The sequence below is a fragment of the Copadichromis virginalis genome, linkage group LG5, assembly GCF_057382275.1.
Source record: "Copadichromis virginalis isolate Kocher_CV1m ecotype Utaka linkage group LG5, C_Virginalis_male_GT1.1, whole genome shotgun sequence".
NCBI lineage: Eukaryota > Metazoa > Chordata > Actinopteri > Cichliformes > Cichlidae > Copadichromis > Copadichromis virginalis.
The window spans coordinates 38,846,264-38,873,823 of NC_140622.1; the positions used below are offsets into that span (position 1 = coordinate 38,846,264).

General features: G+C 41.0%; 2 protein-coding genes across 2 annotated transcripts; one reads left to right on the forward strand and one right to left on the reverse strand.

The window, feature by feature from the left end:
- Nucleotides 1-738: 738 nt before the first annotated feature.
- On the reverse strand, nucleotides 739-9,976 carry sec13 (SEC13 homolog, nuclear pore and COPII coat complex component). The gene is made up of 10 exons (XM_085457987.1): nucleotides 9,959-9,976; nucleotides 9,823-9,897; nucleotides 8,823-8,867; nucleotides 6,239-6,354; nucleotides 4,982-5,133; nucleotides 3,546-3,679; nucleotides 3,322-3,455; nucleotides 2,428-2,548; nucleotides 1,934-2,080; nucleotides 739-1,630 (listed from the first exon to the last, which is right to left on the reverse strand). The coding sequence occupies exons 1-10, from the start codon at nucleotides 9,974-9,976 to the stop codon at nucleotides 1,520-1,522; spliced, it is 1,053 nt and encodes a 350-aa protein (XP_085314113.1). The 3' UTR covers nucleotides 739-1,519.
- On the forward strand, nucleotides 9,890-27,350 carry cand2 (cullin-associated and neddylation-dissociated 2 (putative)). Its single transcript, XM_085457740.1, has 24 exons — nucleotides 9,890-10,136; nucleotides 11,114-11,257; nucleotides 12,929-13,083; nucleotides 13,536-13,659; nucleotides 13,852-13,909; nucleotides 14,253-14,451; nucleotides 14,888-14,993; nucleotides 16,286-16,428; nucleotides 17,127-17,437; nucleotides 17,886-18,027; nucleotides 18,594-18,712; nucleotides 18,864-19,010; nucleotides 19,442-19,663; nucleotides 19,754-19,960; nucleotides 20,494-20,681; nucleotides 22,120-22,285; nucleotides 22,509-22,649; nucleotides 23,150-23,289; nucleotides 23,577-23,752; nucleotides 23,947-24,042; nucleotides 25,741-25,910; nucleotides 25,988-26,152; nucleotides 26,303-26,410; nucleotides 26,681-27,350. Exons 1-24 carry the CDS (start codon nucleotides 10,069-10,071, stop codon nucleotides 26,909-26,911), a joined length of 3,726 nt encoding a protein of 1,241 aa, XP_085313866.1. The 5' UTR covers nucleotides 9,890-10,068; the 3' UTR covers nucleotides 26,912-27,350.
- Nucleotides 27,351-27,560: the final 210 nt, after the last annotated feature.

Genomic DNA, 27,560 nt, shown 5'->3' on the forward strand with positions numbered 1-27,560 from the left:
GGTAAAAACAAACAGAGCTGGAAGCGAATAAGTGTTCTTGGCTGTAGCTCAGGTGGTAGCGCAGGTCAGCTACTAACTGGAAGGTTCCTGGTTCGATCCCAGACTCCTCTGGTGTGCTTGCCAAATATCCTTGGGCAAGATACTAACCTCATGTTAGTCTCCGATGCATCCATCGGAGTTTGAATGATAGATAGCAAGCATTTAACAACTTGGAAACGGTGAATGAATTAGTTGTATGAAGCGCTTTGAGTGCTCATATAAGAGTAGAAAAGCGCCATATAAGAACAAGTCCATTTACCATTCTGTAGGTGGAAACAAACTGTTTCTTTTTACTGGATACACACACGCACACACGCATTAACGCGGATCGCCCCGTGCGTGGGGCTGGACGGCGCTAACGTTGACGCCGTGCATTTTTACGGCATCTGGGAAAAATATCCGGACTAAAATCTGAGCCAAATCGAACATGCTGATCTACCTCCATTGGTGACCCCTCAGCTGTGGCTTAGGGTCATTGCATTAACAAGAAGGCCAGGAGTTCGATCCCTGACTCAGCATTACCGAGTGTTCTTGATCAAGATACTAAACTACAAGTTGACCCAGATACATCAAAGGGTGTGAATGTTTAGCAAAAAAGCTATTTATGAATGTGTGTTAATGAATGAGACCTGTAGTAAGAGTATGTTAGTAGAAAAGGACTCTTTTGCCCAGCCATGGTTATTATATAAATGAAAAAAAGACATTAAAATTGTTTTAATATTAAACAGTTATTTAATTACATCAAACATGAAAAAAAAAATCAATGGATTCTGATTATACACCTGGAGAAAAACGATCGCTCCATTCATGGTTGTTAAGGCAGATTATTCATTTAACAGCTGAAAAGAGTCTGCAAACATTTTACCAAATAAAACATTTATCCACTTATCATTAAATGTAAATCCAAACCAGGCAGTCAAGTCATGTTTTGTTTCACTATGAGAACATGAGAGTTTGTTTTAGGTGTGAAGGTGGGCTCACCTGCTTTGTTTTTATAGTTTTCTTGGTTCACCCAAAGCCAATTTGAGTGAACTAGTAATTAGAATAAAGTGTTGAAAGTCAGGACGACTGCCCCTGAGGATGCTGGGAGCATTAAGGGTGATGGTAATTTTGTTCTCCAGCAGTGGAGGTGGAATATTTCTGGAGCAGAGCAGGAAGAACTAAACTTTGATGAAGCTAAAGACTAAACAAACAAAGTTGTGTCCGGATTTCTAAACGTTAAAGTAAAAATACAGAGAGCGATGATTCTTTGAGTTGTAATGGTTTCTTTCCCTCTAATAAATTCTCCTTGTTGATTTTCAGCAGGCACCCAACTCATGCTGAAGCCTAAAACTCAGATTATAGACCAGGCTTCATCACTGTGGGCGTCTTGTTTTCAGTCCAAATGTCCAGCATGTTTATTCTTTCATCTCTGAAGGCTGAGGGTCATCATCGAAGGGTCAGGGGTCACGGAATGGGTGTGTGTGTTTTAATTCGAGGGTCACTGCTCATTCTGCTGTGTGTCTGTGATGGTGGAGACTGCGCCCTGGCCTTTGCTGACATCACTGATACACGCCCACTGACCATCCATCGACTCCTTCCACAGCGTTACCTGAAAAGTTCATAAATAGTTTAATAAATAAACTATAAATAAAATCAGAGTCAGCGCTCAAATCTAATTCAACTTATTCTTTAGAGTTAAATATTAGCTTTGAGAAACAGCCATAATATCCTGAATCAATAAGGTTAAAAAAAAATAAGGGCAGAGCTCACTGCAGGTTGATAAAACCATATCAATAAAATATATTCTTCCAGACTGTGGCATGTTTAGTTTGCATATAACCAAGTCAGACAGAAGGAAATCAAATGATATCTATAATTTTATGTGGATTTGGTGTAAATGTGTATTTTCTACCTTGTTGTCTCCTCCTGAAACGGCCAGTATATTTCCAGTGATCGACCAGCTGACGTGCCACACCACATCGTTGAACTTGTGGAGCAGTTTGGCCGTCCAGGTGTTGCCTGCAGGGTCGTCACACGTCCAGATAAATACTCGTCCATCCTGGAAGAATGGAAAACAATTTCCCACATAACCCCAGTGGAAGAAAAACAGGAATGGTTTGATTTTATTCAAATACTTTTTTGCAAGCTGCCAATAACACTTGCTTTTATATGATACCACATTTTATGAAGCACTACAGATTAATGTAACCCGCTTATGAACTGGTGGATCTTTAATCTCACACTTGACTGAACCGGAGGCACACTCTGGCTCCATCTAGTGGTGAAAAACTTGTACCTAAGTTATCAAAACTTTATTTATAATGTCTGAATGAACACTTTATGTTTTAGGTGCTGGAAAGCAGAATAAATTGCATGTTCTGCATGTGTAATCACATCAAATCTCACCTGAGAACAGCTGGCAATGGTGCTGGTGGGAAGACCAATAGATGGAGCCCAGCCAACATCTCTCACCCAATCACTGTGAGCCTCCAGCTTCTGATCCTCCTTCCACTGCCCATCCTCCTCTCTGCAGGCAGGAAATATCAATCAGTGACAATTAGGTTTAAGAAAAAAACCAAAAACAAAACAAGAAAATGCTTCAGACCACAAGCCACCCTGAACCACACACTCATGCAGAGCTTTATTGTCTATACTTCAAGCAAGAAATGTATCTTCCTTGGATTCAGCCAATTAGGATAACCAACTAACCCAGTGTGTCTTGTGGTATGTGGGAGGAAGGAGGAGTACCCACAAGGGTACTGAAAGAACATGCAAACTAGGCACAGGAAGGCTCTAGCCACGTTTTTAAACCAGAAGCCTTTCTGCTGCGAGGTTCCACTCACCACTACCACACTTGTCACACAAGGATCACCGTGTTTGTGCTGTGGTGACATTAAATATCAAGATCAGTGAACTTTCCCCAGAGAACCGAAACTTTCTGAAGAGCGAACATCTGATTTATGTTCCACTGAAATATGTTTGTACTCCTCAGGTTTCTTTTGTAGTGTTCAATGCTTCTGATTGGTCAAGTGTTCATGTCTTACACAACTATGTTATAATAATAATAATTTCTTAAATGCTTCTGAAACTTTGAGTGTGTTGCAGGAACACTGCCAGTGCTACCCATCAACCTCCTGGTATGCACCTATAGTATAAATTTGAAAATCCTTTGTGGGTTTCAGAAAAGTTGACCTTTGACCTTTTTACTGAGATTAGAACGTGTCCAAAAGTTTTAGTAGATGCACCTATGGTATGAACTGTAATTTCCTTCAGAGATTTTCAGAAAACATGAGCACTTACTTCCAGAGTTTGACCAGGTTGTCGCAGCCTCCGGAGACGAAGCGCTTGACGTAGTTTGGCTTCTGTCCCGATGGCTGATCAATCAAGCTGCCTGGAACTATAGCGGGAGCCCAGCTTACAGCGTTGCAGCCAATCTGCAGCAGAATCACAACAGTGTGTTACATCCAATGCAGGATGCTGCTAAAGTGACATTTCAAACATTCAGAGCAGTTTGTAAGTCTCACAGTGTGAGCATTGCTGATCTTCTTGACATCCCACTGCTGATCTCCAGTGAACGTGAGAAGGGAAATTGCTCCGTCTGAACTGCCACAGGCCAGGATTAGACCAAACTCATATGGACCCCAGCAGACTGAGTTCACTGTGGAAACACAGGAGGAGGCTCAATGAGACAGAGGCCTGAGGAGTCTATCAAATCTTAATGCAATAAATTGTGCTTCATTATTTTGTGAGCTGACACACCAAACTGATCTGTTAAACTTCTAATTCTACCGAGGACACAATCTACAACACCGGATTTCTGAGGAAGGGACAAAAAGAAACAAATAAAAGAGTACAAGGAGGGGAAAAAACAGCCAGAGGGACTCCAGATCAAAACACACTAACCTACTGAGAAAAATTCTCATAATCACTACAATAAAATTGAGCAATTAAAAAGGAAACATAACATGCAAGATGCCACTATAAGGTAAAGTGGCTGACAGGTAGAGCCACACCCCCCCCCAAAACCCACAGTGAGGCATCTGATAAAAGACACTGTGGTGAAGGGCAATTACAAAGTGGAGCTACAGAAATGAGGAACTAGAAAATGATGGTTAAAAACCATAACACTGATACACCACAAATAACAAAAAAGGTCAGTCAATACACAGACAGTGATGGCTGGATCTTCTGTGAAAACACATTGCCCAACCCAGATTTTGTGTTTACACCTAAAGCAAAGTGATTTTCTTTGTGGTGAGAACAATAATGTGAATACAGGAAAATCCACTAAAAGTTAAAAATATTTAAATATATTTCATATATATTCGACAAGTTAGTAAAATTATTACATATACTTCAACTTTGGTGGCATTTTGCTATGAGGTTGGTTAAAAACCTAAAGTTTGAGATTCAGACTTTTTCCTTCTACCATTTAGAAAGACTGTTATCAACCTCTGAGGGCAGGTGGCAGCTGTTTTTTTTTATGTGCATTAAAGTTATATAAAAATTTTACCGTGCAAATGCAAATTCCTTGCTGACAGTTTAACCAAAAGGCATTTCCAGTGGAAACTGGCCGACATATCCTCAGCATAACCATGTATAGATTTCATTTTATTTATCGTTGCCCAACATTATACCGGTATTACCATGAATGGTATGATATGGCCCAGCCCTGTTATACCGACACAAAAATGTGGCAGGTTGAATAAGGAAAATGAATCAGAGGCCTTTTTGGTTAATTTCTGAAAAGCCTTGGACTGAGCACCCTGGATTTATTCTTGTATCCATGGAGATCCAGTAAATGTCCTAAGTGTTCAATAAAAGATATTAAATGTATAGTGTTGTAATTGTAAATACAAAGAACATGAATTAAATAATCTGTGAGGATCTGATCTTTTCTTGTGTGAAGCCACCTGCATGTATAAGACAAGAATTGAGATTAAACTTGTATCAAACCCACCTGACGACTCGTGTCCGGTGTACTCGTACATCTTGTCCCAGGATCCGTTCTCTTCTTTCCAAATAATGACTTTTCGGTCGTAGGAACAGGAAGCCAGGATGTTGCCGAACATTGGATGAGCCCACGCTACCTGCCACACGGGACCCTCGTGGCTACAAAACACAAGAGATGCAAATTAGTTCTGTTTTTCACTTAGTACCTGGATTTGTCACCTGGCAATTAAATTACAGCAGACAAAAGTGCCAACAAGTTATATTTCATCACCACAAGTGATACAAGTTCATTTTTTAGCTTTAGACTCTTGGTTTGCTCAACAAACTGAGGCTTCATAGTAGAGCAGGGCGATATGACCAAAAATATTTATTACGATATACATTCGAAAATTTCGATAACGATATAACTGACGATATAATTGACACTAGACAAAATATTAAAGCGATATAAAAAATTTTACCGTGCAAATGCAAATTCCTCGCTGACAGTTTAACCAAAAGGCATTTCTAGTGGAAACTGGCCGACATATCCTCAGCATAACCTTGTATAATATCCACAAAACTTAAACAGAGGTTAAACACACACAGTATGGTAACATTATGTTGAAGCTCAGCACGTATCACTCCGCGAGGCTCCTGCCTACGATAGCCGTAATGCTCCGACAATCCATCAAGCGGTGCGGCTTCGTAGCTTAGCAAAGTCGTACTAAAACATTTAACAGATTTTCGAGCGCCGTGTACATAAAATCGTTTTGAGGTCAGTAAACACAACCAGAGTTCATACATAAGGCACACGGGATTATAAGGGGCACTGTTGATTGTCAGAAAAATCAAAGGATTGATTTTAAGTGCGCCGTATTTTCCAAAAAACACGGTAATAACGACGACCCGCTAGCATGCTCTGCCAAAAATAGTGCTTTGTTGTGTATCTGAGGGACAAAAGCCAAACCAGTTACACACCAGTGAAGCTGCAGCATTTTTACAAACTAGTTCTGGTTCATCTGTTTCATTCAACGATCAGCTTTCGCCCTTCTCATTCTCTGCCGCCGCCATGCTTTTTCCACCATGTGAATATGAAAACAAAGGCACGCACGTTTATAGAATAGAATAGAATTCAACTTTATTGTCATTGCACATGCACAGGTACAGGGCAACGAAATGCAGTTATCCATAGTCTATAACAATATTTCATTTTCTTATTGTTGCCCAACATTATACCGGTATTACCGTGAATGGTATGATATGGGCCAGCCCTACTTCTTACCCTCTGAGGTCTGCCACAAGGATCTGGCCTCCGTTTCTGACGTCAAAGATCTTGACGGTGCGGTCAGAAGAACAGGTGGCGAGCCGAGTCCCGTAGTAGTCCATCTGGGCATCGTGCTGAAACAGACAGAGCAAAATGTAAAAACCTGAGTGAGAACCTCCACCTCTACCTTTCAATTTAAAGAATATTTTATACATTTTCAGCAACAAGTCAAAGTCAAAAGTAAAATGAACTTAAAAATGCTCATGGTGATTGTTCTGTGATAGTTTAAACATCATCTAACTGAAAATAAAAAGGATAAATGCTGCAACAATGATTTAGTCAAAAGAAAATACTTTATTCTCTTAAAAGGGATAGTTCGGATACTGAGGAGCTTTTGCACATCTTCCTTTGCTGGAGAATCAGCCTTAAATCTAAATAATGTGCTTTCTGTGGCTGTAGTCAGCAGCCAAAAGTAAACACAATAAATCAGTTTGCACATTAAGAGTATTTTCACAGCTGCCATCAGACTGTTCTTTCCAACAGGGAAATGAAGCCATATCTATGAATGCACTGTATTCAAAACCGGCTTTGACACAAACATTGTCGTTACCTCATTGAACATGTTGGTCTACCACTGCCCTCTTAAGTTAGTTAATGTTATTGTGTCCCTTTCATGTTTTTGAGGGGTTACTTCAGATAAACGTGTAAAACACAAAAGTCCTACAGCAGACGTACAGGTTACAGTTTATAACAAACGTACAGCTAAGTCAAGTTCAAATGTATCTGTGGCAACAGTCACAGGGTATCAGTGGCAAGTTGTTAATGATTTGTTTCTGAAATTATTATTTTAATAGCCTTTGCCAAAGATGGAGCTCAGCTCAATGTGCTTCATCATGTATGACTTAATGATCACAATCAACAGTGAAAATCACTGTTTGTGTGAATTAACACAAAACAGGTTCAGAGTGGGCTGATGATGTTCTGCTGTGTGTCGTCACCCACTGACAATCCTGGTTTTATTGTTAATTTAATCAACTCAAATGTTCTTTTATATGTAATTTAGTTTAGTAGTCTGGACTTTATGAAACATAGTGACATATAGACATGTGAAAAAAGTCCGTTTAAAAAAAACTTTAAGTAGATCTTTGAAATAAACTTAGTACACCCTATTGTTTCTATGAAACGCTACATGTATTGGTCAGTATGTGAAATGCACAAGAGAGTACAACTGAACAAGTCTGGTTTGTTTGGAGAAAGCCTCGTCTCTCCCTAAAGAACATGGTAGCACTTCTGGAATAATGTTCTTTGGACAGACAAGATCAGGTGTAGAAGTCTAGTGAAAACCAAACTCAGCGTACTAGCACAAACATCTCTGACCAACTGTCAGCACAATGGTTAAGAGGTGCTGATTTGGGCTTGCTGTGCAGCCACTGCACATGGAAACCCTGCAGTTACAAGTCGACCATAAACTCCTCTGTATACCAAAGTATTCTATTTATTATTTATTTATTTATAAAGCACATTTAATAACAACAGAGAGTTGACCAAAGCGCTGCACAACGTAATAATTAAACAGTGGCATTAACAGCAACAACAGGTAAGAAAATTAAAAGAAAATTAGGATAAAAAGAATTGGTAACTCTCGTGCAGTATAAAAAGCCAAAGCGAAAATATATGTTTCAAAATGGGATTTAAAAGGATTGACAGTTGGGGCTTTTGTAATGTGGAGAGGTAGATCGTTCCACGTTTTCGGTGCCACAACCGCAAATGCCCAATTCCCTCTATGAACCATCCTAGACTTGTGTAAGGTAAGGAGTAAATGATCACTTGATCAAAGGCCTCTAGAGGACATATAAAGCTGCAAAAGGTCAGACAAATAGTCTGGTGCCTGACAATTTAGCGATTATTAAGTCAAAAGTAAGATTTTAAATTTTATTTTAATTTTGCACTGGAAGCCAATGAAGGGAAGCAAGCACCAGGGTAAAATGTTGGTGTCTCTTCACAGGAGTCAAAAGACGGCTGCAGCATTTTGTACAAGTGTCCTGCCAAACTGGACTGACTGACACCAACATAAAGTGAATTACAGTAATCCAGCTGAAATAAGGCAAACGCATGGATTGCTCGTTCCAAGTTTTTAAAGGATAAAAATAATCTCACCTTGGATATGAGCCTTAATTTAAAACAAGGACCGCTGAACAACTGAATTAATTTGTTTCTCAAATCTAATTTTGTTATCCAAGAAAACCCCCAGATATTTTTTATTCTGGAGTCAAATGTGAAGTCATCAGTCCGACAGCTAAAACTTGACTGAAACAGGGTCATGAATTAGGACAATGATCCTAACAGAACAGTATCAGTCTCTGATGATCAGCTAGCAGTGTCAGATCGCAGCAATATCAGTTTGTTACAACTGGGTTTAAGGACAATGGATAACACGTTACAGTGATAATATTTACTGACGTTTCATTGTACACATGTTTCTATCTCTAGTTATCACGCGTAAAAGCTCACTTACAGGTACTTAAAACAAGAAGGCTAACATCAGCTGTGATTAGCAGCTAGTTTCGGTTAAATGAAAAAGGGAAAAAAATGGAAAACTTACAATCATGTCCTCGTGAGAGGTGTCCACGGTATTAATAACAGAAACCTGAAATGAGCAAACATTATATAATCACAAATACTGCACATGAATTAAAATGTTCATTGATTTTCCTGCTACTACTAGCCACTTTGCTAAGGAGCTACTTGGACTTGGGCACGTCAGCAGCTAACGGTAACCGGGAAAATGCCACAAATGTCAGCGAACAGCTTCACCGGTGGCCTAAATGCAAAGTTATCAAACTCACCATGACCGTGACTGACACAGAAACCCCGAACAACACGAGTAATCCTCCTTTTTTAAAAGAAACCGGCTTCACCGACTACTCCGACGTGGCAACAAGTAAGATAACCGCTTCCCACAGAGTCCAACTGCACTTCATACCGGCGGAAACAACAACCAGTAAACAAGTGTTCCGCATAAGCGTTTAGACGAGATCACCTTAACCTTGTTTAGAAGCTAAATATGAACACATTCTAAATAAATTAAAATCCGATCCCTCCCAGATTAGTGAAAATATTTAAAAAAGCTACATTTTCTCTTTTTGAACTGATTTTTAAACATACAAATATCTCTTTCATTAAATATGGGCAGTTTCTTGTCATAATTTTGTCTTTTTTTGTCAAGTGACTCTGTTTTTGTTTCCACTCAAACCTCACCCAAACTTCGATATAATAATAATAATTTGTTAATTATTATTATTATTATTATTATTATTATTATTATTATATTATATAATAATAATTATTATTATTGTTGTTATTGTTATTATTACGTGGTTACATGAAGAACACAGTTAACCCAAACTGTGCTGCATGTGTGAGTTATCAATAAAGTTGAGGAGAAAAAAATCTAAACGGCTACTGTAATTGTTGTTGAATTTGTTTATCAATAAAGTTGGGATAAAACTCCAAACGGTTAATGCTAACCGATAACCGTCGGCATTTTTTTCGGCAAATTAGCGTAAAAATAAGACTTGAAACTCGGTTTATCGGCACATTACCGCCTCCGTATGGCCGGTTGGACTCCGTGTGTCCACACGGCGGCGCCACAAAGCTGAACCACTTTCCCTTGCCGTCTATTTTTGGCCGGGCACGCCGAGTGTCGGGTTCCATCAGGCCGTCAGCTCTCCTCTCTGCCCCCCCTAGCCTCGCCATGTTGTCGGCTTAAATCTGGTGGCCAGTTTTCTGAGTTTACCGTTGGAAAAAAACTTTTTCTCAGCCTGAGTGACAGCCTAAACAGTGGAAAGATGTCGAGTGTGTCCTACCACATCTCCAACCTGTTGGAGAAAATGACCTCCACTGACAAAGACTTCAGGTAAGAAACAGTGAGCAGCTCTCACAGTGAGATGACACTTTTTTAAAACCCCGACTTGTGTGTGCCATTTTACCACAGAGGAGACAATAGTGCCCTCTATACAGTCTTAATTACTTTTATTTAATCGACACATCATTTATTAGTTTTCTCTACCTGAAAACAAAAAATAGATGTAACAATTTTACCTAACCAAGGTTACGTTTTCATAAAAAACTCCAAATATTATATTAATATTATTGACTAATTTAATCATTATCAAAATATGTTTGTAAATATCTGTGTCGGCTGTGATTTTTTTTTAAAGTACTCAATTACAGAAATTGGAAGTAGGGATTTTTTGCTAACATGATAAATTCATGATCTAAATAGTTTTATATTTTGATAAAGTGAGTCGTTGTTGTCCAGGTAGATAGCAGTAGGTTCAAGAATGTTGGAGATTTTTGTTATTTTATTTTGTCTTAAAAATCTTTTAATACATTGCAAAATATCTTTGGAGATGTTTTTAACACTGGAGAACACATATTGGGTTTACTGCCATGTATGACCAAGAAAAGTATATTCTGCAACTGTTTTACATCTTTTGATAACTCTTTGAGTGTTATAAACACATCTATAAGCCAACAACAACACAAGTATAGATTTGAATTACTTAATAATACCAACCTCTACCTCTCTCTTTGTTGTCATTGAATTGATGAGCTAAATATTTATTGGACAAGTAATGTGCACATCTTTACTGAAAGACCACAATTGTAACAGAAGTGTCGAAAAAGCATCTAATTAAAGAATAAATAGACATCTAAACAAATCTAGACACTTAATTCATTATTTGACCCTTTTTTGAGGCAGTAATGAAAAGAAGGATTACTGAAAGGATTCACAGATCAGTTTATTAACTTTGGTCTCTATGTGTGTGTGTGTGTGTGTGTGTGTGTGTGTGTGTGTGTGTGTGTGTGTGTGTGTGTGTGTGTGTGCAGGTTCATGGCCACCAATGACCTGATGCTGGAGCTGCAGAAGGACAGCATTAAGCTGGACGAGGACAGCGAGAGAAGAGTTGTGACCATGCTGCTCAAACTGCTGGAAGACAAGAATGGGGAGGTGCAGAACCTGGCTGTGAAATGGTAAAAATCTCGCTCGTACGCACAGTGTGAACCGGTGCCAGAAGTCAGTGTCCTGGTGTGTTTTCTTTCCTTAACTCCACAGTCTGGTCAGGGGTCAAAGGTTAGCTTCAACCACGGGCCCTTTAGTTCATGTAAACTGTATTTTATTTATTATTTGGATTCCTAGAAAGGTGCTCTTTGTAACTATCCTCTGTGGAAGGGTTAACTAGGTTTAACCACCAGAGGGCTGCATTATCCCCAACCCTTGAGTTATAGACTATTTTAAGTTTTACTGTATCATCTACTCCCATTTACTCGAAAGTCTGTTTCTGGAAACTTTTGTCTTTTGAATAAAGGTAATGGAAAGTGACAGCATTATATCAGAGTTCAGCGGGGAGCCTCCCACTGTTACCAAAGTGCTTGCTCATAGGGGGTCATATGATTGTTGGGTTTTTCTCTGTAAGTATTATTGTAGGGTCTACCTTACACTATAAAGCACCTTGAGGTGACTGTTGTTGTGATTTGGCGCTGTATAAATAAAACAGAATTGACCTGAATTGAATTAAATAAGGATAAGAGTGTTAATATGTCTGTGAAGGTTCTCAGTCATCCAGGTCATCGTAGGCTAAGGAGCTTGGAAAGAAAAGCGTCTGGACTTGTTTAAGTTGCTTGAAGACGTTTCACCTCTCATCCGAGAAGCTTCTTCAGTTCTAAGGTCAAATGGTGGAGAGTCCCAGATTTAAACCCAGTGGGAGTTTCCCCCCAAAGAGGGACAAAGGACCCCCTGACGAGCCTCTACCTAATCACATGAGCCAAGGTGTGAAAGCGGGTGTAGGTCCCAATCAGCCAGGGTTTCGGGTGAGCTCATTCTGAAACCTGGCCCCACCCTATCATGTGATTTCCTGAGGTTAGATGGCCCACTTCCTCCATGTAAAGGTTGGCTACAAAAGGTGACACGGGGGAGCCCATGGCGCAGCCATGTTTTTGTCTGTAGAAACCCTCGTTATATTTGAAATATGTAGTGGTGAGGCAGAGGTCTAACAGTGTGCAAATCTGATCGGGTGTGAAGTTGGTCCTGTCCTCCAAGGAGCTGTCTTCTTGTAGTTGTTTTCTGACAGTCTCCACTGCCTCCGTGGTGGGTATGCAAGTGAAGAGGGAGACTACATCAAAGGACACCATGGTTTCATCTGGGTCCAGGGTAAGTTTCTGGACCTTGTCGGTGAAGTCGGTGGAGTTCTTGATGTGATGTGGGGTGTTCCCCACAAGAGGTGCTAGGACAGTAGCAAGGTGTTTCGAGATGTTGTAAGTGGCTGAGTTTATGCTACTGACAATGGGTCTGAGTGGGACAGCTTCCTTTTGGATCTTAGGAAGTCCGTAAATGCAGGGTATGGCATCCCCTGGGTAAAGGCGGTGATATGTAAGGCGGTCAATGATTTTGTCCCTTTCAAGGTCTTGAAGGCAAGCTATAAGAGTGTTAATGCACTAAAATGAGAGTGGTACCTTCATTTCTGCTGGACTTAAAGTATTGATGGTGTCTGTGTAGCAGGCTGTGTGTTAGATAGCCACCTTTTTGTTTTTGCAAAGTGCTTGGTTAGATACTACAGGTCATATTTCTATCACATAATTATTTAAACAAATAGTGGTTTGAAACAAAATTATGACATTTTTTAACTTGGTGTGTTTGTTTTTAAGCCTGGCGCCTCTGGTGAGCAAAGTGAAGGAGCCCCAGGTGGAGACGATGGTGGACGTGCTGTGTTCAAACATGACGTCGGACAAAGAGCAGCTGAGGGACATTTCCAGCATGGGACTGAAGACCGTGATCGCAGAGCTGCCACTCACATCCTCAGGTGAGCGCTCACTGTCCTCCCACCTGTCTCCTCGTCGTGATGATCAGCTTTTAATGGTGGATTTCCATCTCATGTTAAAGGGGCAACTTCGAGAGTATGAAGAGCATCAATAATACATGGCATAGAAGCAAAGCTTACATTGTAGACAGTCATTCATATTTTACTTTAATAAGTTTGTAATTTTCCTGGGACTGCATGTAAAAGTGTCTGAAATTACCTACACAGCTACAACATGCCATATTTGTGTTTTCACTAAATAATAACCAATAATTGTAAATTGTCACTTTTTCACCATTAATTTTTGCACACTTTCGCTGCCATCTGGGCTTAATTGTCACAATTATTCAGCAACTACAGTCCTTAATGTGAGCTGAAATCAGGATGTCTGATTATTTGAAGGCAGTGAAAGCTCAAAGTTCTTTAAACATCCTTGTTTTGGGTTGGATCCACAGGTTTGACTCTGACAGGCAGCGTGTGTAAGAAGATTACCTCCCAGCTGATTGGTGCCATGGGGAAACACGATGATGTGTCTGTGCAGTTAGAGGCCCTGGACATCCTGTCGGACATGTTGGGAAGGTAAAAACAAGATCTCGGTCCAAACGTGATGACTGTCCCACATTAGAAAAGTACCAGCTCAAACACACACACACACACACACACACACACACACACACACACACACACACACACACACACACACACACACACACACACACGGTACACGTTGCTGAACTTTTAAGCTTTTCACTGTTTGCTTTTTTTCCACAGGCTGAGTGGTGCACTGGTCAGTTTCCACAGCTCTCTGCTCTCCAGCCTGCTGCCTCAGGTGAGAAACACTCAGCCGCTCAAATGTTAACTGTGGTTTTACAGTGTAGTGCTACCATGACAACCCAAAAAATCACTGTCATCTGTTTTTAGACATAATTATTAGTATACTTAAGATAGCAGGATATTTTTCATATTATTATAAGAAACCGTTTTTATAAGAATCGTGCACATCACTTTCTCTCATTTCACGTTGCTTTCAGTATATTTACTGTATGCTTTAACAGCTTTATGATGACTTTCATTCATTTTGTTGTACAGTTTATTTGATTGTATTTTTACTCATTTGTCCCTTTATCTGCTCGTTAATGTTTCTTCATTCATTCGTCATTTGGATGCTGCAGTTAACCAGCCCCAGAATGGCGGTCAGGAAGCGCTCCATCTTAGCTCTCGGTCACCTGGTGCCCTGCTGCAGCCCTGCCCTCTTCTCCCAGCTGACAGAACACCTGATGAAAGAGCTGGCCAAGGGTCCGCCCACATCAATGACAAGAACATACATCCAGTGCCTGGCAACCATTAGTCGTCAGGGCGGCCATCGAGTCGGTGAGCTGATGCTGTGTTTATGCCGCCTTCAGTGCTGAATGGGGAAACAAACTAGTAGGACAGTGACCGGTCTTCTGAAAGGTTTCAGATGTTGATAGTCCAGCGCTCCTGTATTCTGACTGTTTTTTATAGAATACATCTTCTTAGTTTCACTAATGTAGCAAATGTTCCACACTCAGACATGTAAATGCCTTTCAGATGATCTAGAATTCAATTTAGCACTGATAGCTAAGATGATGACTTTCCTCCAACTTTCCCTGTAGGGGGAAGTCGGCTCTTGGCCCTTCATCTGGTGCCCTTGCACTGTATGAAGCCCCCACATGGCTGCAGACTCGTGGATCTTTTTAAAATTTGGTTCTTCATGCATTTTTTGTGTCATTTAGTGAAGAAAAACATCTAAAGTGTAGATTCTTTTCCCATTCTTTGTGGTTTGTAGGTGAACATTTAGAGAAGTTGATCCCAATGGTGGTAAAGTTCACCGGAGTAGAAGATGATGAGCTGAGAGAGTATTGTTTCCAGGCCTTTGAAGCTTTTATACGCAGGTACAAACAAAGTCATGTTTCCATCACTTTAGGGGACAATATTTTCACGCTGATTTCCCACAGAGTTACACTGACTATAACCAGAAGCTCTACAGACCTAACCCTGTTCTAATTGTTACCTTGAAGCAAGTCTTTATATACATTCACTATAGCAGTGTTTCCCAAACTTTTTTTGCTAAGCCCCCCTTTGCTTTACAAGAAAAATGCCCCCCCCCTTCTCATGCACACGCACAAACACATCCTCCAACCACACACACCCATATTTTGCTCCCTTTCACACCTCAAACATTTAGTAAACAATTAAGGAAATACAAGTAAACTGCAATAAATTACAGGTAGTAATAAAATAAGCTACTAACTCTTTTACGCTACATCCACACCTACACGGGTATTTTTGAACACGCAGCTGTTTCGTCCACACGTAAACGGCGTTTGGAATCACCTAAAACGGAGATTTTTTAAAACTCCTTTTTTGCGTTTACGTGTGGACGAGGAATACAGACTTCGTCACGCAATGTCAAAGGTATGAGCCTTTTTTCACGTCACGCTGTGCGCCACGTTATTGTTTACATGAGATGAATTGCAGAATGGCAGATAGAGACAAAATACTGTTAATCTGACTGTCTGCACTTTTTACACACTTACATACACACACGCAGTTACTGTCTCTCTATTTAGAAAGGCAGAGGCGTCACCGTGTGATTATTTTACGTGTAGTTGTTTTTTTTTTCATGTGTAATAATATTCAACATTGCTATCAATACATTTTTCAAAAAATGCCTCTCTGTGCAAAATGGATTTAAAAGCATAAACAGCTGTGGGATACTGTTAGTCCGTGATTTGAACAGCCCAGCGCTGCTCCCGACGCAGGGAAAACCAACCCTGCAGGGAGACCTACCTCAGCACTTGTGCAGGTGAAGCCAAAGAGCAGATATGCTTCACCATATTTTCAAGTCTTTGGCTTAGAATGAAGTTGGTTTGGAAACATATTCAGCGATGCTTCATCTCCTGCTTTGCGTTTGTGGAGGCGCCCCGTGCTAGCAGTGTCCAAGCGTTTTGTTTTTTTCCCCCCCTTTTCATACGCCCCCCCCTGTAATGGCTCTGCACCCCCCCCCCCCCCCCCCCCCCCCATAGGGGGGCGGGCCCCACACTTTGGTAAGGTCTGCACTATTGGGACCTCTGTTCAGTCCATGTTGTAAACAGGTCATTGTCCCCTCAGCATGACCCACAGGCGTACATACCCACACTCCGTGTCCTTACTGTGGCTCTTTCTGTTACTTCCTGATTGGCAGGTGTCCAAAGGAGATGTCGCCTCACATTGCCACAGTGACTCAGCTTTGTCTTAAGTATATGACCTTTGACCCCAACTACAACTATGATGACAACGAGGAGGAGGATGAAGATAGAATGGACATAGATGATGAGCTTGAGGAAGGTGTGTGAGATCTGTGTGTCTGTGAATAGAAATTTAGCAGAAAAACTATTAACAGGAAGCAAATAACAGGAACATACAGAACATGATGGTAATCAATCATCATGTTTTAGGTGTCTAGTTTTGAATTAATCCAGCGATTACGATCTGTACATCCATGGTTACATTCCAAATGGCCAAATGATAACTGATCATTTGTCCATTTTCAGTGGCGTGAAAATGTGAACAAATGAGAGCTCAGAGAGAACAACAGTCCTTACCTGCAGCTGACACCACAGCAGGACAACCTTTATTCTTTAATGCTGTTTTCTTGGTTCCCAAATAGGCCTCTATGTTGTTGGTGTTTACATTTTCATATGTATTTTAAAACATAAATATCAGTCTTTAAAGCAGGTCTTTATAACTGACATTGAAGCATGAAATGTTTGTATGAACACAGACTACATTAAAAACACTGAAGTTAAAGACATTTAGGCTGCATATGGATGATTTTTGTACCTGTATTCTTTAAGTGAGTTTATCTGATTTAGAAAGAACTTTTCAACAAAAGCGGCTGTTTTTGTTCAGATTGAGTCTGTCGATTCTTAAAACTATTACAAACTTCACACAACAAAATGTGAGATCTTTTGAGTTTTGCTGTCTTCCATCCGTCACCTGTATGAAGCAAATCGAGTTTATTCTCGTTTCACGACTTCACTCAGAGTCAGACGACGAGTACAGTGATGACGATGACATGAGCTGGAAGGTGCGGCGCTCTTCCATCAAGTGTCTGGAGGCGTTGATCAGCACGCGTCTGGACCTCCTGCTCTCCTTCTACTCCTCCATCTGCCCCGCTCTGCTGGCACGATTCAAGGAGCGCGAGGAGAACGTCAGGGCCGACGTCTTCACTGCTTTTTCAACGTTGCTGAGACAAACACGGGTGGCATCGAGTCGCCACAGCCTCATCGTGTCTGGTTCAGATCCCGGGGTGAGAAGAGAGGAGGAGCCGGCAGTCGCCTTGCTGAAAAAACAGGTGCTGAGAAGTTTTTGGATGGAGTTTAATTGAGTTTCACAAGTAGAGCTGAAAAGTAGATAAATTTAAATTACATTTTTAAAGGTGTCATTGACTTACCTAAAATTCAAAGATGTTTGGTATTTAAATTTAAAAGGCAGGCTACAGAGTCGAGACTACCTAACAGTCCAGGCAAATCAGCTGATCTTTGCTCATTTCTAGCATCATCTTTTTATTCTTGGACTCCATCAGAGTAGCTCTCTATGATTTACAATTCCAAATGCCTGCATGCTTATCCCATATATGAGCCTAAACAGACCCTTCACTTTCTGTCTGAAAAAACCTGCTTGAGCTTCTTCGCCTTTAAACAAACGTGTCCATATCTAAGATGTTGCAGTCTTCCAGTTCTGCTGAGCGTCTCGTAAATATGAATTGCAGAAATAAATTGTGCGGCGATTTGTGTGTCCAGGTGCCGGCGACTGTAAAGGCCCTCCACAGACAGCTGAAGGAGAAGAGCATCAAATCCCGACAGGGTTGCTTCTGTCTCCTCACTGAGCTGGCTCACACTGTACCGGGAGCCCTGGAAGAGCATATACCTGCCCTGATACCTGGTAGGCACACACCTACACACACACACAACCCCATTCAACTATCTTAGTGAGGTCCTTCAGTGACATAATGTTTTCCCTAGCCCCTTACCCTAACCATTAAAAATGATTGCCTAACCCTTACCCTAAACCTAACCATAACCTAATTGTAACCCAGACACTAAAACCACATTTTGAGCCCCAAAAATGCCTTTAAATGCCTTCAAATTTGTGAGGACCGGGTTGCGTGTCCTCACAAATGACTGTTGGTTCTCACAAGTATAGTAGAATGCAGATTTCGGTCCTCACAAAGATAGCTAGACAGGAACACACACACACACATGCATTACAAATTAATTCTTAACCGTCAAACTGGTCAGAAACTTTCACTCTCTTTTCAGCAAAGTCACATAGACTTTAAGGGAGATCTTTAAGATCTTTAAGATCTAAAACTCACACATTTCCTACAACCGGCTGTTCCTAAGTCTCCCAGTAGCTTTTCTCTTTCACTTCAGCTGCTGTATTTTGGCTCCTTACTCCCACTCTTTCTTTCTTTTTTTCTTTCTGTTCCTGTCCCCTCCTTCCTGCAGGCATCGTCTTCTCCCTGACAGACAAATCCACCCTGTCCACCATGAGGATCGATGCGCTCTCCTTCTTCAACGTCCTGCTCCTCTCCCACCCTCCTCAGGCCTTTCAGCCACACATGCAGGTTTCAAAAACTTCTTTTAAGGCTTTGTTTTGAAACCTGTACACTGTCTCTCATAATGACTCGGGGGCTCTGCAGCTTTAAAAAGTTGAATCACTAAATTTTTCAACAATAATGAGAATGTAAAGACTAACTTGTGCTGTGACCCCTGCAGGTGCTGCTGCCCCCAGTGATTGCATGCATTGAGGACACGTTCTATAAAATCACCTCAGAGGCTCTGCTGGTCATCCAGCACCTGGTCAAAGTGATGAGACCGCAGGGACAAGCAGGAGGATTTGACCCTAAACCGTTCGTTAAAGAGGTGAAATAGCTCAGGACTGTTTTGCTTTCTGGTCTGAGGCGGTTTAATTTAATTGTGCTCCATAGCATCCTGTCTATTTATCATTTTTCATGTGTTGTGGGAGCAAAGAATTAATGAAAAACGACTGTGAATGGCAGGTTAAATACTGTGATTTGTCTAAGGAAAATGAACAAACATGACTTTGCCGGTGCTTTCCTGCTTGCCTGAATCAAAGTATTTCTACAGAATTATAGATTTTAAAAACATCTGAAACAAACTGTGATCAAAAGGTTCTGTGACTGCTCCCTCTTCATGGTCTCTGACATCGCTGGTTCATACTTTGGCACCAGGAATTTTGTGCTGCTGTGCTGGTGCCTTCACAAGGCTTTCCTGATGTGTGGAACAGGTTCTACCTTTTCTTTATAATTTTAATTTATTTATTTTTCCCAAAGGTGTTTTCTGTAACGATGAAGCGGCTCAAAGCAACAGACATCGACCAGGAAGTAAAAGAACGAGCGATTTCCTGTATGGGTCACATTGTTTGTCACCTTGGTGACCACCTGAGGGCAGAAGTTCAGGCAGTCTTGGCGATCTTTCTGGAGAGATTAAAGAATGAGATCACAAGACTAACAGCAGTTAGGACCATCACCCTCATCGCTGCCTCTCCGTTAAAGGTTTATTATGACTTTCGTTTTGTTTTTTTAATTTAATGAACACATTATTTAATTTGAAAGATTTTAGTAACTTCCTGTCCTTTTCTACAGATCGACATGTCACCCATCCTGCCAGAAGCGCTCTCTGTGCTGGGATCTTTCTTGAGGAAGAATCAGCGGGCGTTGAAGCTCGGGACGCTGGCGTGTCTGACGGCGCTGGTCACTCATCACGCTGCCAGCATTAAACCTGCAGCCCTGGAGCCCGTGCTGAGCGAACTTCCTACTCTGGTGGATGAGAGTGACATGCATGTTTCACAGGTACAGGCACTGAACCGAACATGCACATGAATCAGGTCAAGAATTAAATCTATAGAATAAAATTTTTTTTCATAAATGAATCAACGTGCATGTGCATGACATTTGAACTTAGACAGACAGTGACAGGAAGTTTTACTTTTTGAGATTGCCTTTTAGAAAGCAGTAATGTGCCTATTTTATGTCGTATTATGGTAAAAAATGTGTAATTGCAGATTTTTGGAGGTGGTTCTTTTTGTTCCATCATATAGTTCACACCAAGAAAAACATATACATTTAGGAAGTGGGTTAAGGAATATCAAACATAAAGTTTAGGGCTCAGATTACATGTGTTGGTGGAAAGCGGGGATCTTATTCTGCTCATTTTGATTTTTATTTAGATTTTTTCTCCTTGTTCTCTGTTAGCGTAGCTGCATGACTCAAAAGTTCACAGGCCGCTGAGTCAGCTTTCCTTAAAACAGGATGTTGCCTGCAGACATTGTTGGACACATGAAACATGTTGTGGTTGAATCTACCTGTAGTTTGCCTTTGTTTAGGTGTCCATCACCTTGCTCACCGGTATGGCCAAAGCCTACCCCTCGACTCTGGCTAAGATCAGCTCGTCTGTTCTGCCGGGAGTCTTCAGACTCATCCATTCACCGCTCCTGCAGGGTAGCACTCTGGAAGCAATACTCGAGTACTTGCAAGCACTGGTGCTGTCCAAAACCAGTAATCTGAGCTACAGGTGAGATAGGATGTGGTTGTGAATCTCTTTGGGTCATTTATCCTAATAACACTGGACAGATCAACAGTTTTGGACTGGGAAAGCTGTTTAGTGCTGAGGATTATTGCTAATGGCTTATTTATAATGTTTTCGTTAAACTATAATGAATTTTAATCACTGATATGAATCAAATGTTTTTAAATAGTTGTTGGAAAGCCTCTAATTTAGCCCACATTTTTAAAAGAGCAGCAGTGCATCATTCCAGTGTTTCCCTCAGGCATGTAAACAGTAGTTATCTCATCAAATGCCATGAAAACCTTCCAAAAGCCACAGTTCAAATGTGTTTAAGTGATTAGAAGTCATTATTTTATATTATTAGACAGCAAGAATATGAAACAGCGCATTGAAACACCATCAGATTCCCAGGAGTCCACATTAAATCACATCCCCTGGGTGTAGACGTCAGTGTGAGTGTTATCTCCAAGAAATGAATATTCATGTAATTACCATCTGCAGGGGAACTCCAAAGTTTTTACAGATAAATATCAGTTCAGTATTCGGAGGGAGGAATACTCAGTCTGTTATGTAATGTCTTCTCTGGCTTTGGAGAAGTTTGTCTGGTCTGAGAAAATAAGCATGAGTCAGTTTGTTCTGTGTTGACTTTGAGATAATTAAACCAAACCAGGAGAATGACACAACCTGATAACATCTTCTATTTAAAGTGGCAGTAAAGCAAGTCTTTCCCCTGAAGGTTTGTCAGATAAGAGTCAGACTCTGCACTCACAAGCTGCTAAAGTCTTGTTTAAAACATGTTAATCATGACCACAAGTGACCTGGTTAGCCTCAACTAACCCAACATTGCATCAGCAAGTCATGTTGATGTTCCTGTACTGCCGATTAACATATGAGCAAGATGTATAGTGTGTCTTCCTCCGACTGTGTGTATATTTCAGTCCATGTGACCTTCATCAGATTAATTATATTCTATCATTTGTGTACATACTGTCCATATACCTGAAAATGCTTTTTGTTCAGGCAAAGCTTGATCTTGGATCCAGACCAGACGAACATTCAGTTGGGGTGAAATGCCTCAATCACTGCAGTACACTTATTTTCGTGTATGATATATTTTTTACAGAATAATATAATAATGGTCAGCGCAAATGCTTGGTTGGATTCTACTCTGACAGGTCTACGTTTTCCGTCTGCACTCTTCCTGTTTGCTCAAGATTTTTTATTTCTATCTGTAATTTTTCTTAAAGATCTTTAATTATATTGTTTGATATGAATCAGAACATTTTTCCCAGCACCTTTGTTAAACTATAACTGGAAGATTTAATCAGATCAGTCCATTTAGTGTTAGCAACATATCAACACAAATACTACACCCGGGATTATAATCCTCTCCTCTCCTCTCCTCTCCTCTCCTCTCCTCTCCTCTCCTCTCCTCTCCTCTCAGTCAGTTGCTGAAGTCTCTCATGGAGCCGTTTCACAGATCTCAGTCTTCTGCAGATGGCAGCATCGTCCATAGGCAGTCCTACCACTCAGTCGCTCACTGTGTGGCTGCTCTGTCCTCTGCTTCTCCCAAAGAGACTCCTGGCACTGTGGCCGGCTTCATACAGCAGGTGTGAGAGTCTGGCATTTGTACTCTGCTTTAGCTTCAATGGAGGTTTCCTCTAAGAATGTGACACAAACAGACATGAGATATAAATTTGTTAGACAAATTTCGTGTTTGTTTGTTTTATAAAATTTGATCTGAAACTGTCCTCTTAGAAGCCACCTTTGTTTTCTTTGCTGTTATTACTTTAACACTTACCTCATTGAAATTCTGCCCTCTCCTCTCCTCAGGTGAAGAATCCCGGCTCTCCAGAGGCTGCTCGTGTCCTCGCCCTGTTGTGTCTGGGGGAGGTGGGGAGGAAGGGCAGTCTGGGAGGAAGTAAGGAGGTGCAGGGAGTCATCTTGGAGGCTTTCTCTTCCACCAGTGAAGAGGTAGGACACACTATCCACATCTGAATATTTAAATTTTTCATTCACAATGAATAAATTTATCTTTTAGTTAAAAGAAGAGCTTCTCCAAATCCGATTGTTTATTTTCCACAAAGGAAAACTGATTGTTTCCCCCACATCACAGTTACATTTCCTTGATATTGAAACCTAATTAGTCAAAAAGTCCGTTTTGTTTTTTACCCTTTTACTGCTTTGATATCAGTGCCAGTTGTTTGTTTTACTACTTATTAGGTAAGTGCTTCTTCAGTGTCTGATAGTTGTTTCACAACGGCCAGAAACAGGAGGTGTGAAAACAGAGCTTAAAGAAGATTTAGAGATCTGACAATCAGTAAAAAAGATCCTTCAGAATGAGATGTTGCTTTAGCTCTGTGGAGCAAACTGTGTGGAGAGTAGAGTGGGTTAGTTCAGTCGATGAATTAATGCGACAAAGGTTAAATAAGCTCAGACAGCCGACTGTGTGGACATCTTGTTTGTGATTTCAGGTGAAGACGGCAGCCTCCTGCGCTTTAGGCAGCATGGCCGTCGGCTGCCTGAGCGATTACCTGCCCTTCCTCCTGAAGGAGATCTCAGCCCAGCCACGGAGACAGTACCTGCTCCTTCACTCCCTCAAAGAAGTCATCAGGTGTGTGTTCTGTTGAATGTTTGGCTAAATGTGTGTGTGTGCATTTAATTCACCATAATCTGTTGTTGTTCTCTGAAGCAGGTGATCATTGAAAAGCATCATTTATGAGTTCACTGCAGTTTAAGTGTGAATTTTGCAGTAACAGTTTAATATTTAAGCTGATAAAAATGATAGATTTTGCCAAAAAACTTTGCAAAGCTTTGCAACAAAATTTGCATGACATATGTTGAATAAAATAAGTTTAAAGTTTTCTTAAAGTTTCCTTCCTCCCCTCTCTCTTTGTTCAGTGTCTGTCCAGCCTCCAGTCTCTCGCCCCATGTAGAGTCTGTGTGGGCCTTGCTGTTTCAGAACTGCGAGTGTCAGGAGGAGGGCACCAGGAACCTGGTGGCTGAATGTTTGGGAAAACTCACTTTAGTCAATCCGGCAGCACTTCTGCCTCGACTTAAACAACAACTTAAAACTGGTAGGATGATATTTAAGAACTGTTTTATATTTTTGTTTTTTATGTCAGATGCAACAAATAATGCAGAATTAACATCTTCATGGTCAATCTCTGTTTCTGTACATGGTCTTGACATTTTGTATTAATATGGCTTCAATATGAATGAGAAAAAAATATATACAAAAATCTTTATTTTTGTTACATTGTCTCCACAGGTTCTCCTTTAGCTCGCAGCACCGTGGTAACAGCCATCAAGTTCACTATTGTTGACCACCCGGCACCTATAGATTCACTGCTGAAAGACTGCATAGGTAAATGTTTGCATCCCATGTTACATCATTACTCTTCATCTTTTTACAGTAAAGTGGGAACATTTTTCTAAGATTCAGTTTCATGGTGAAACGTTAATGGCTCACATATGCAGATTTGCAGAGGTAGCCGAGCAATTCTGGTGTTTCCCTTTGGAAAAGGCTGCGTGAAAGCAAGTTCTAAACCTAAAACTTTAATTGCTGACCTGGTCCAACGGGTAGACTGGAACACTTGTAGATGGTGATGGTGCGATGAAGCTCCATGAATGTGTCGAATCTTTCCGAACAATTGCTCATTTTGAAGTAATGACATCTACTGTTCATTCGATGTACAGCAGCCCAGCTGTGATAATACATGTGGGGTGCATACCAGCGGATATCAGGTTCTGTATTTTATTTTTGCTATACACACAGACACCTCTAACCAACCATCCTCTCTGAGATTGATTTGAGAAGATGTGTGTCATTATTAGGAGATATCATGTCTAAATGCTCCCTAACTGCGGATATTTTTCACCTTGTTGGCTCCATAATGTTCTTATAATCTCCTTGCAAGCTTGTGATGATCCTCAGAGTCACGCCAGATCCAGTTCACACAGAAAATTAAAATTCCTGCATCTTTTCAACAGCTCGAGGCACATCACGAAGCAGTGATCTCATGTCAGAGAAACAAGCCTCATTTTGTCAATGCTGTCAGATGTAACATCACTCATTGTAGATGTATGCTCTCCCTTTCAATTCCTGAAGAATCACACTGCATTGAAATACAGGCTTGTACCGGTAGTATCATTACACATAGTATAACATGTCTCATAATCAGATTGACTCGCCTTTCAAGCAGAATCAGAATACTTTATTAATCCCTGAGGAAATTATGTGGTTACAGTGTCCCCAAGACAATAAGAACAGCATAGAATAAGTTGTTCCTCAGCCTGCTGTCCCAGCATGCAACGGCATAGAGGATGGCGCTGGCCACTCTGGTAGAGTGTAGTGGTGTTTTTAACCCAGTCCAGCTTATTATCAACGTTTATTCTGAGGTATTTATAGTCCTCCACTTTGTCCTCCTGGATTGAAACAGGTTTCCTGATCCCCATAAAGTCCACAATCAATTCTTTGGTTTTTGTCACGTTGAGCTGCAGAGGATTCTGCACAATTGAGCAGGTAGATGAATAGGGTCCTCTGCTCCGACGCAGGGCTGGTAAGCGAAATGAAGGGGATCCTGATGAGGCCTGACTGTAGCTCATAGCAGGTCAAGGATGAGACTTTCCAAGGGTCTGTAGTCCTGGGGGCCACTGGGACAGATGTCTTCCACAGCACCAGGACTGTCTGCAAACTCAAACTCATCAGGAACAGTTTATACACAGGCCTTGAGAACACGAGGACTCACCCTGTCTGGTCCAGCAGACTTGCCTGAGTGGAGTCTTCTCATTTGTCTCAAACCTGTGTGGCCATTATAGGAACTGCAGTTTTCCCCCTTCTTTGTTGGTAGCATTTTTCAGCCCCACAGATTGATGCTTGGATGTGTTGACAGATAAGTGATACACTGACTACAGATAAGTTCCTCATATGATCCCACTTAAAAACCAAAACAAATGTTCATTTAATCTTAAATATAAACTGAAGTCTAATGCTGACTCAAATATAAAAACCCAGATGAGGCTCTGAAAAATAAAAAGCTGTGATGTCATCTCTGTGTGACAGGTGACTTCCTGAAGACCCTGCAGGATGAGGACATCAATGTGCGACGTATCGCCTTGGTAATGTTTAACTCAGCAGCTCATAACAAACCGTCTCTGATCCGCGGTCTCCTGGGAAGAGTGCTGCCTCACCTCTACAAGGAGACCCAGATCAGGAAGGACCTCATCAGAGAAGTGAGTTAGCTGATTTAGAAGCAGCAGGCGTTTCTGTTCATGCTCTGTGCAGACGTTTTACTGTTTGTGTGCTGCAGGTGGAGATGGGTCCGTTCAAGCACACTGTTGATGATGGGTTGGATGTGCGTAAAGCTGCATTTGAGTGTATGTACAGTCTTCTGGACAGCTGCCTGGAGGGGCTGGACATCCTGCAGTTCCTGGATCATGTAGAGGAAGGACTCAAAGACCACTATGATATCAGAGTGGGTGGAAAAATAGTTAAAGTAAAAATGATCCACCTCTTTACCTTCTGTCCTGTGGAATGATTTCTGGGGTGTTCAGTAGCACCAGCAATCAGAAAATAATGATTTATTTTTGATCATTTTCTCCTTGTTTTTAATATCACTGTGCAGATGTTGACCTTCCTGATGCTGGCCAGACTGGTCTCTCTGTGTCCTGCTGCTGTTCTCCAGAGACTGGACAGGCTGGTGGAACCACTTAAAGCGACCGTCACCACCAAAGTACTCAAACAGACACACAGTCTTAGAAATCAACACTTCATTAAAACATTATGATTCAGAAAATAAAAAAAAACTGCATGGATTGGAGTTGATGGTCTCTTAAACACAACTTACCAGAAATTATTTATAAAAACCGCATCCTTACTCTCTATGAACCTTTTTTTATAGTTTAAAGGTAAAATACACAGAGATCTTTACAAACCTGGAGTTGTAACCTTGAGTTTCCCTCTGCCTTGAAATGAAGTCTCCGTCTCCTTCCTCCACCTGCAGGTGAAGGCCGGTTCTGTGAAGCAGGAGTTTGAAAAGCAGGAGGAGCTGCGGCGCTCGGCCATGCGTGCTGTCGCCGCCCTGCTGGCTGTACCTGAGGTGGAAAGAAGCCCCAGCATGGCCGAATTTGCCAATCAAATCAAAACCAGCACTGACATGGCGTCTATCTACCAGAGCATCAAGGGAGGGGAGGGTGGGGGTATAGGAGCCACAGAGAGCATGGATATGAGCTAGAAACATGCTGGAGATGTTCATGAGAATGTTTTTATCGATGAGCTTTAGGCACAGCACATTAAACTGATCTGTGTTTGTACAGTGTCAGGTTTCATTTTCAGTTATTTTGTTCTTCATATTTTGTTCCTTCCAGCAGGAGTTCGGTTTAAATTAGTTCACATGAATTAAAGTTGTAGCAGCAGCCTCCTGGGTCTTTCAGATTTTCTCATGGATTTGTTCAGGATCTAAAAAAACATACATTTGGTTTTATGCTATATGAAAATGGGACATCACAACACCACAGCAGACATCTGTGTTTCACTCACGAAGGAAATTTGTTCACTGAGTGTGACGTGCTTTTCAGTCAGCTGTCTGTGTGAAGTGCAGACTTTTCCCTAGTTTTGTAAGATTTATAAATAAATTGGTATATTAAAGTAAAACTGAGCATGATTACATCCTTTACAGGTTATTCGAGCTGGTTCTTTTAGATGTTTATAAACAAAATTTGTATTTTTCACATAAATAAACAACTGTGACAAATCAAATTTGTATTATGTTTTTATTATATTTATATTATGTTTGTATTTAGAGTTCTGGGGTAACACGTAGCACAAACAACAGAGCGTATAAGGACGTCATACAACTAATGCATTGTTTGCATTTTGCATTG

What these genes read in the sequence shown, in the direction of transcription:
- sec13 (XM_085457987.1), bottom strand. An exon ending in CCTCTCACGAGGACATGATT is followed by an intron (nt 6,355 to 8,822) that starts GTAAGTTTTCCA and finishes TGTCTGTTTCAG; the next exon opens with CACGATGCCCAGATGGACTA. An exon ending in AGATCAGCAATGCTCACACT is followed by an intron (nt 3,456 to 3,545) that starts GTGAGACTTACA and finishes ATTCTGCTGCAG; the next exon opens with ATTGGCTGCAACGCTGTAAG.
- cand2 (XM_085457740.1), top strand. Translation starts at nt 10,069, where the DNA reads ATGTCGAGTGTGTCCTACCACATCTCCAACCTGTTGGAGAAAATGACC. An exon ending in TGGCCGGCTTCATACAGCAG is followed by an intron (nt 22,286 to 22,508) that starts GTGTGAGAGTCT and finishes TCCTCTCCTCAG; the next exon opens with GTGAAGAATCCCGGCTCTCC. An exon ending in AAGCGACCGTCACCACCAAA is followed by an intron (nt 26,411 to 26,680) that starts GTACTCAAACAG and finishes CTCCACCTGCAG; the next exon opens with GTGAAGGCCGGTTCTGTGAA.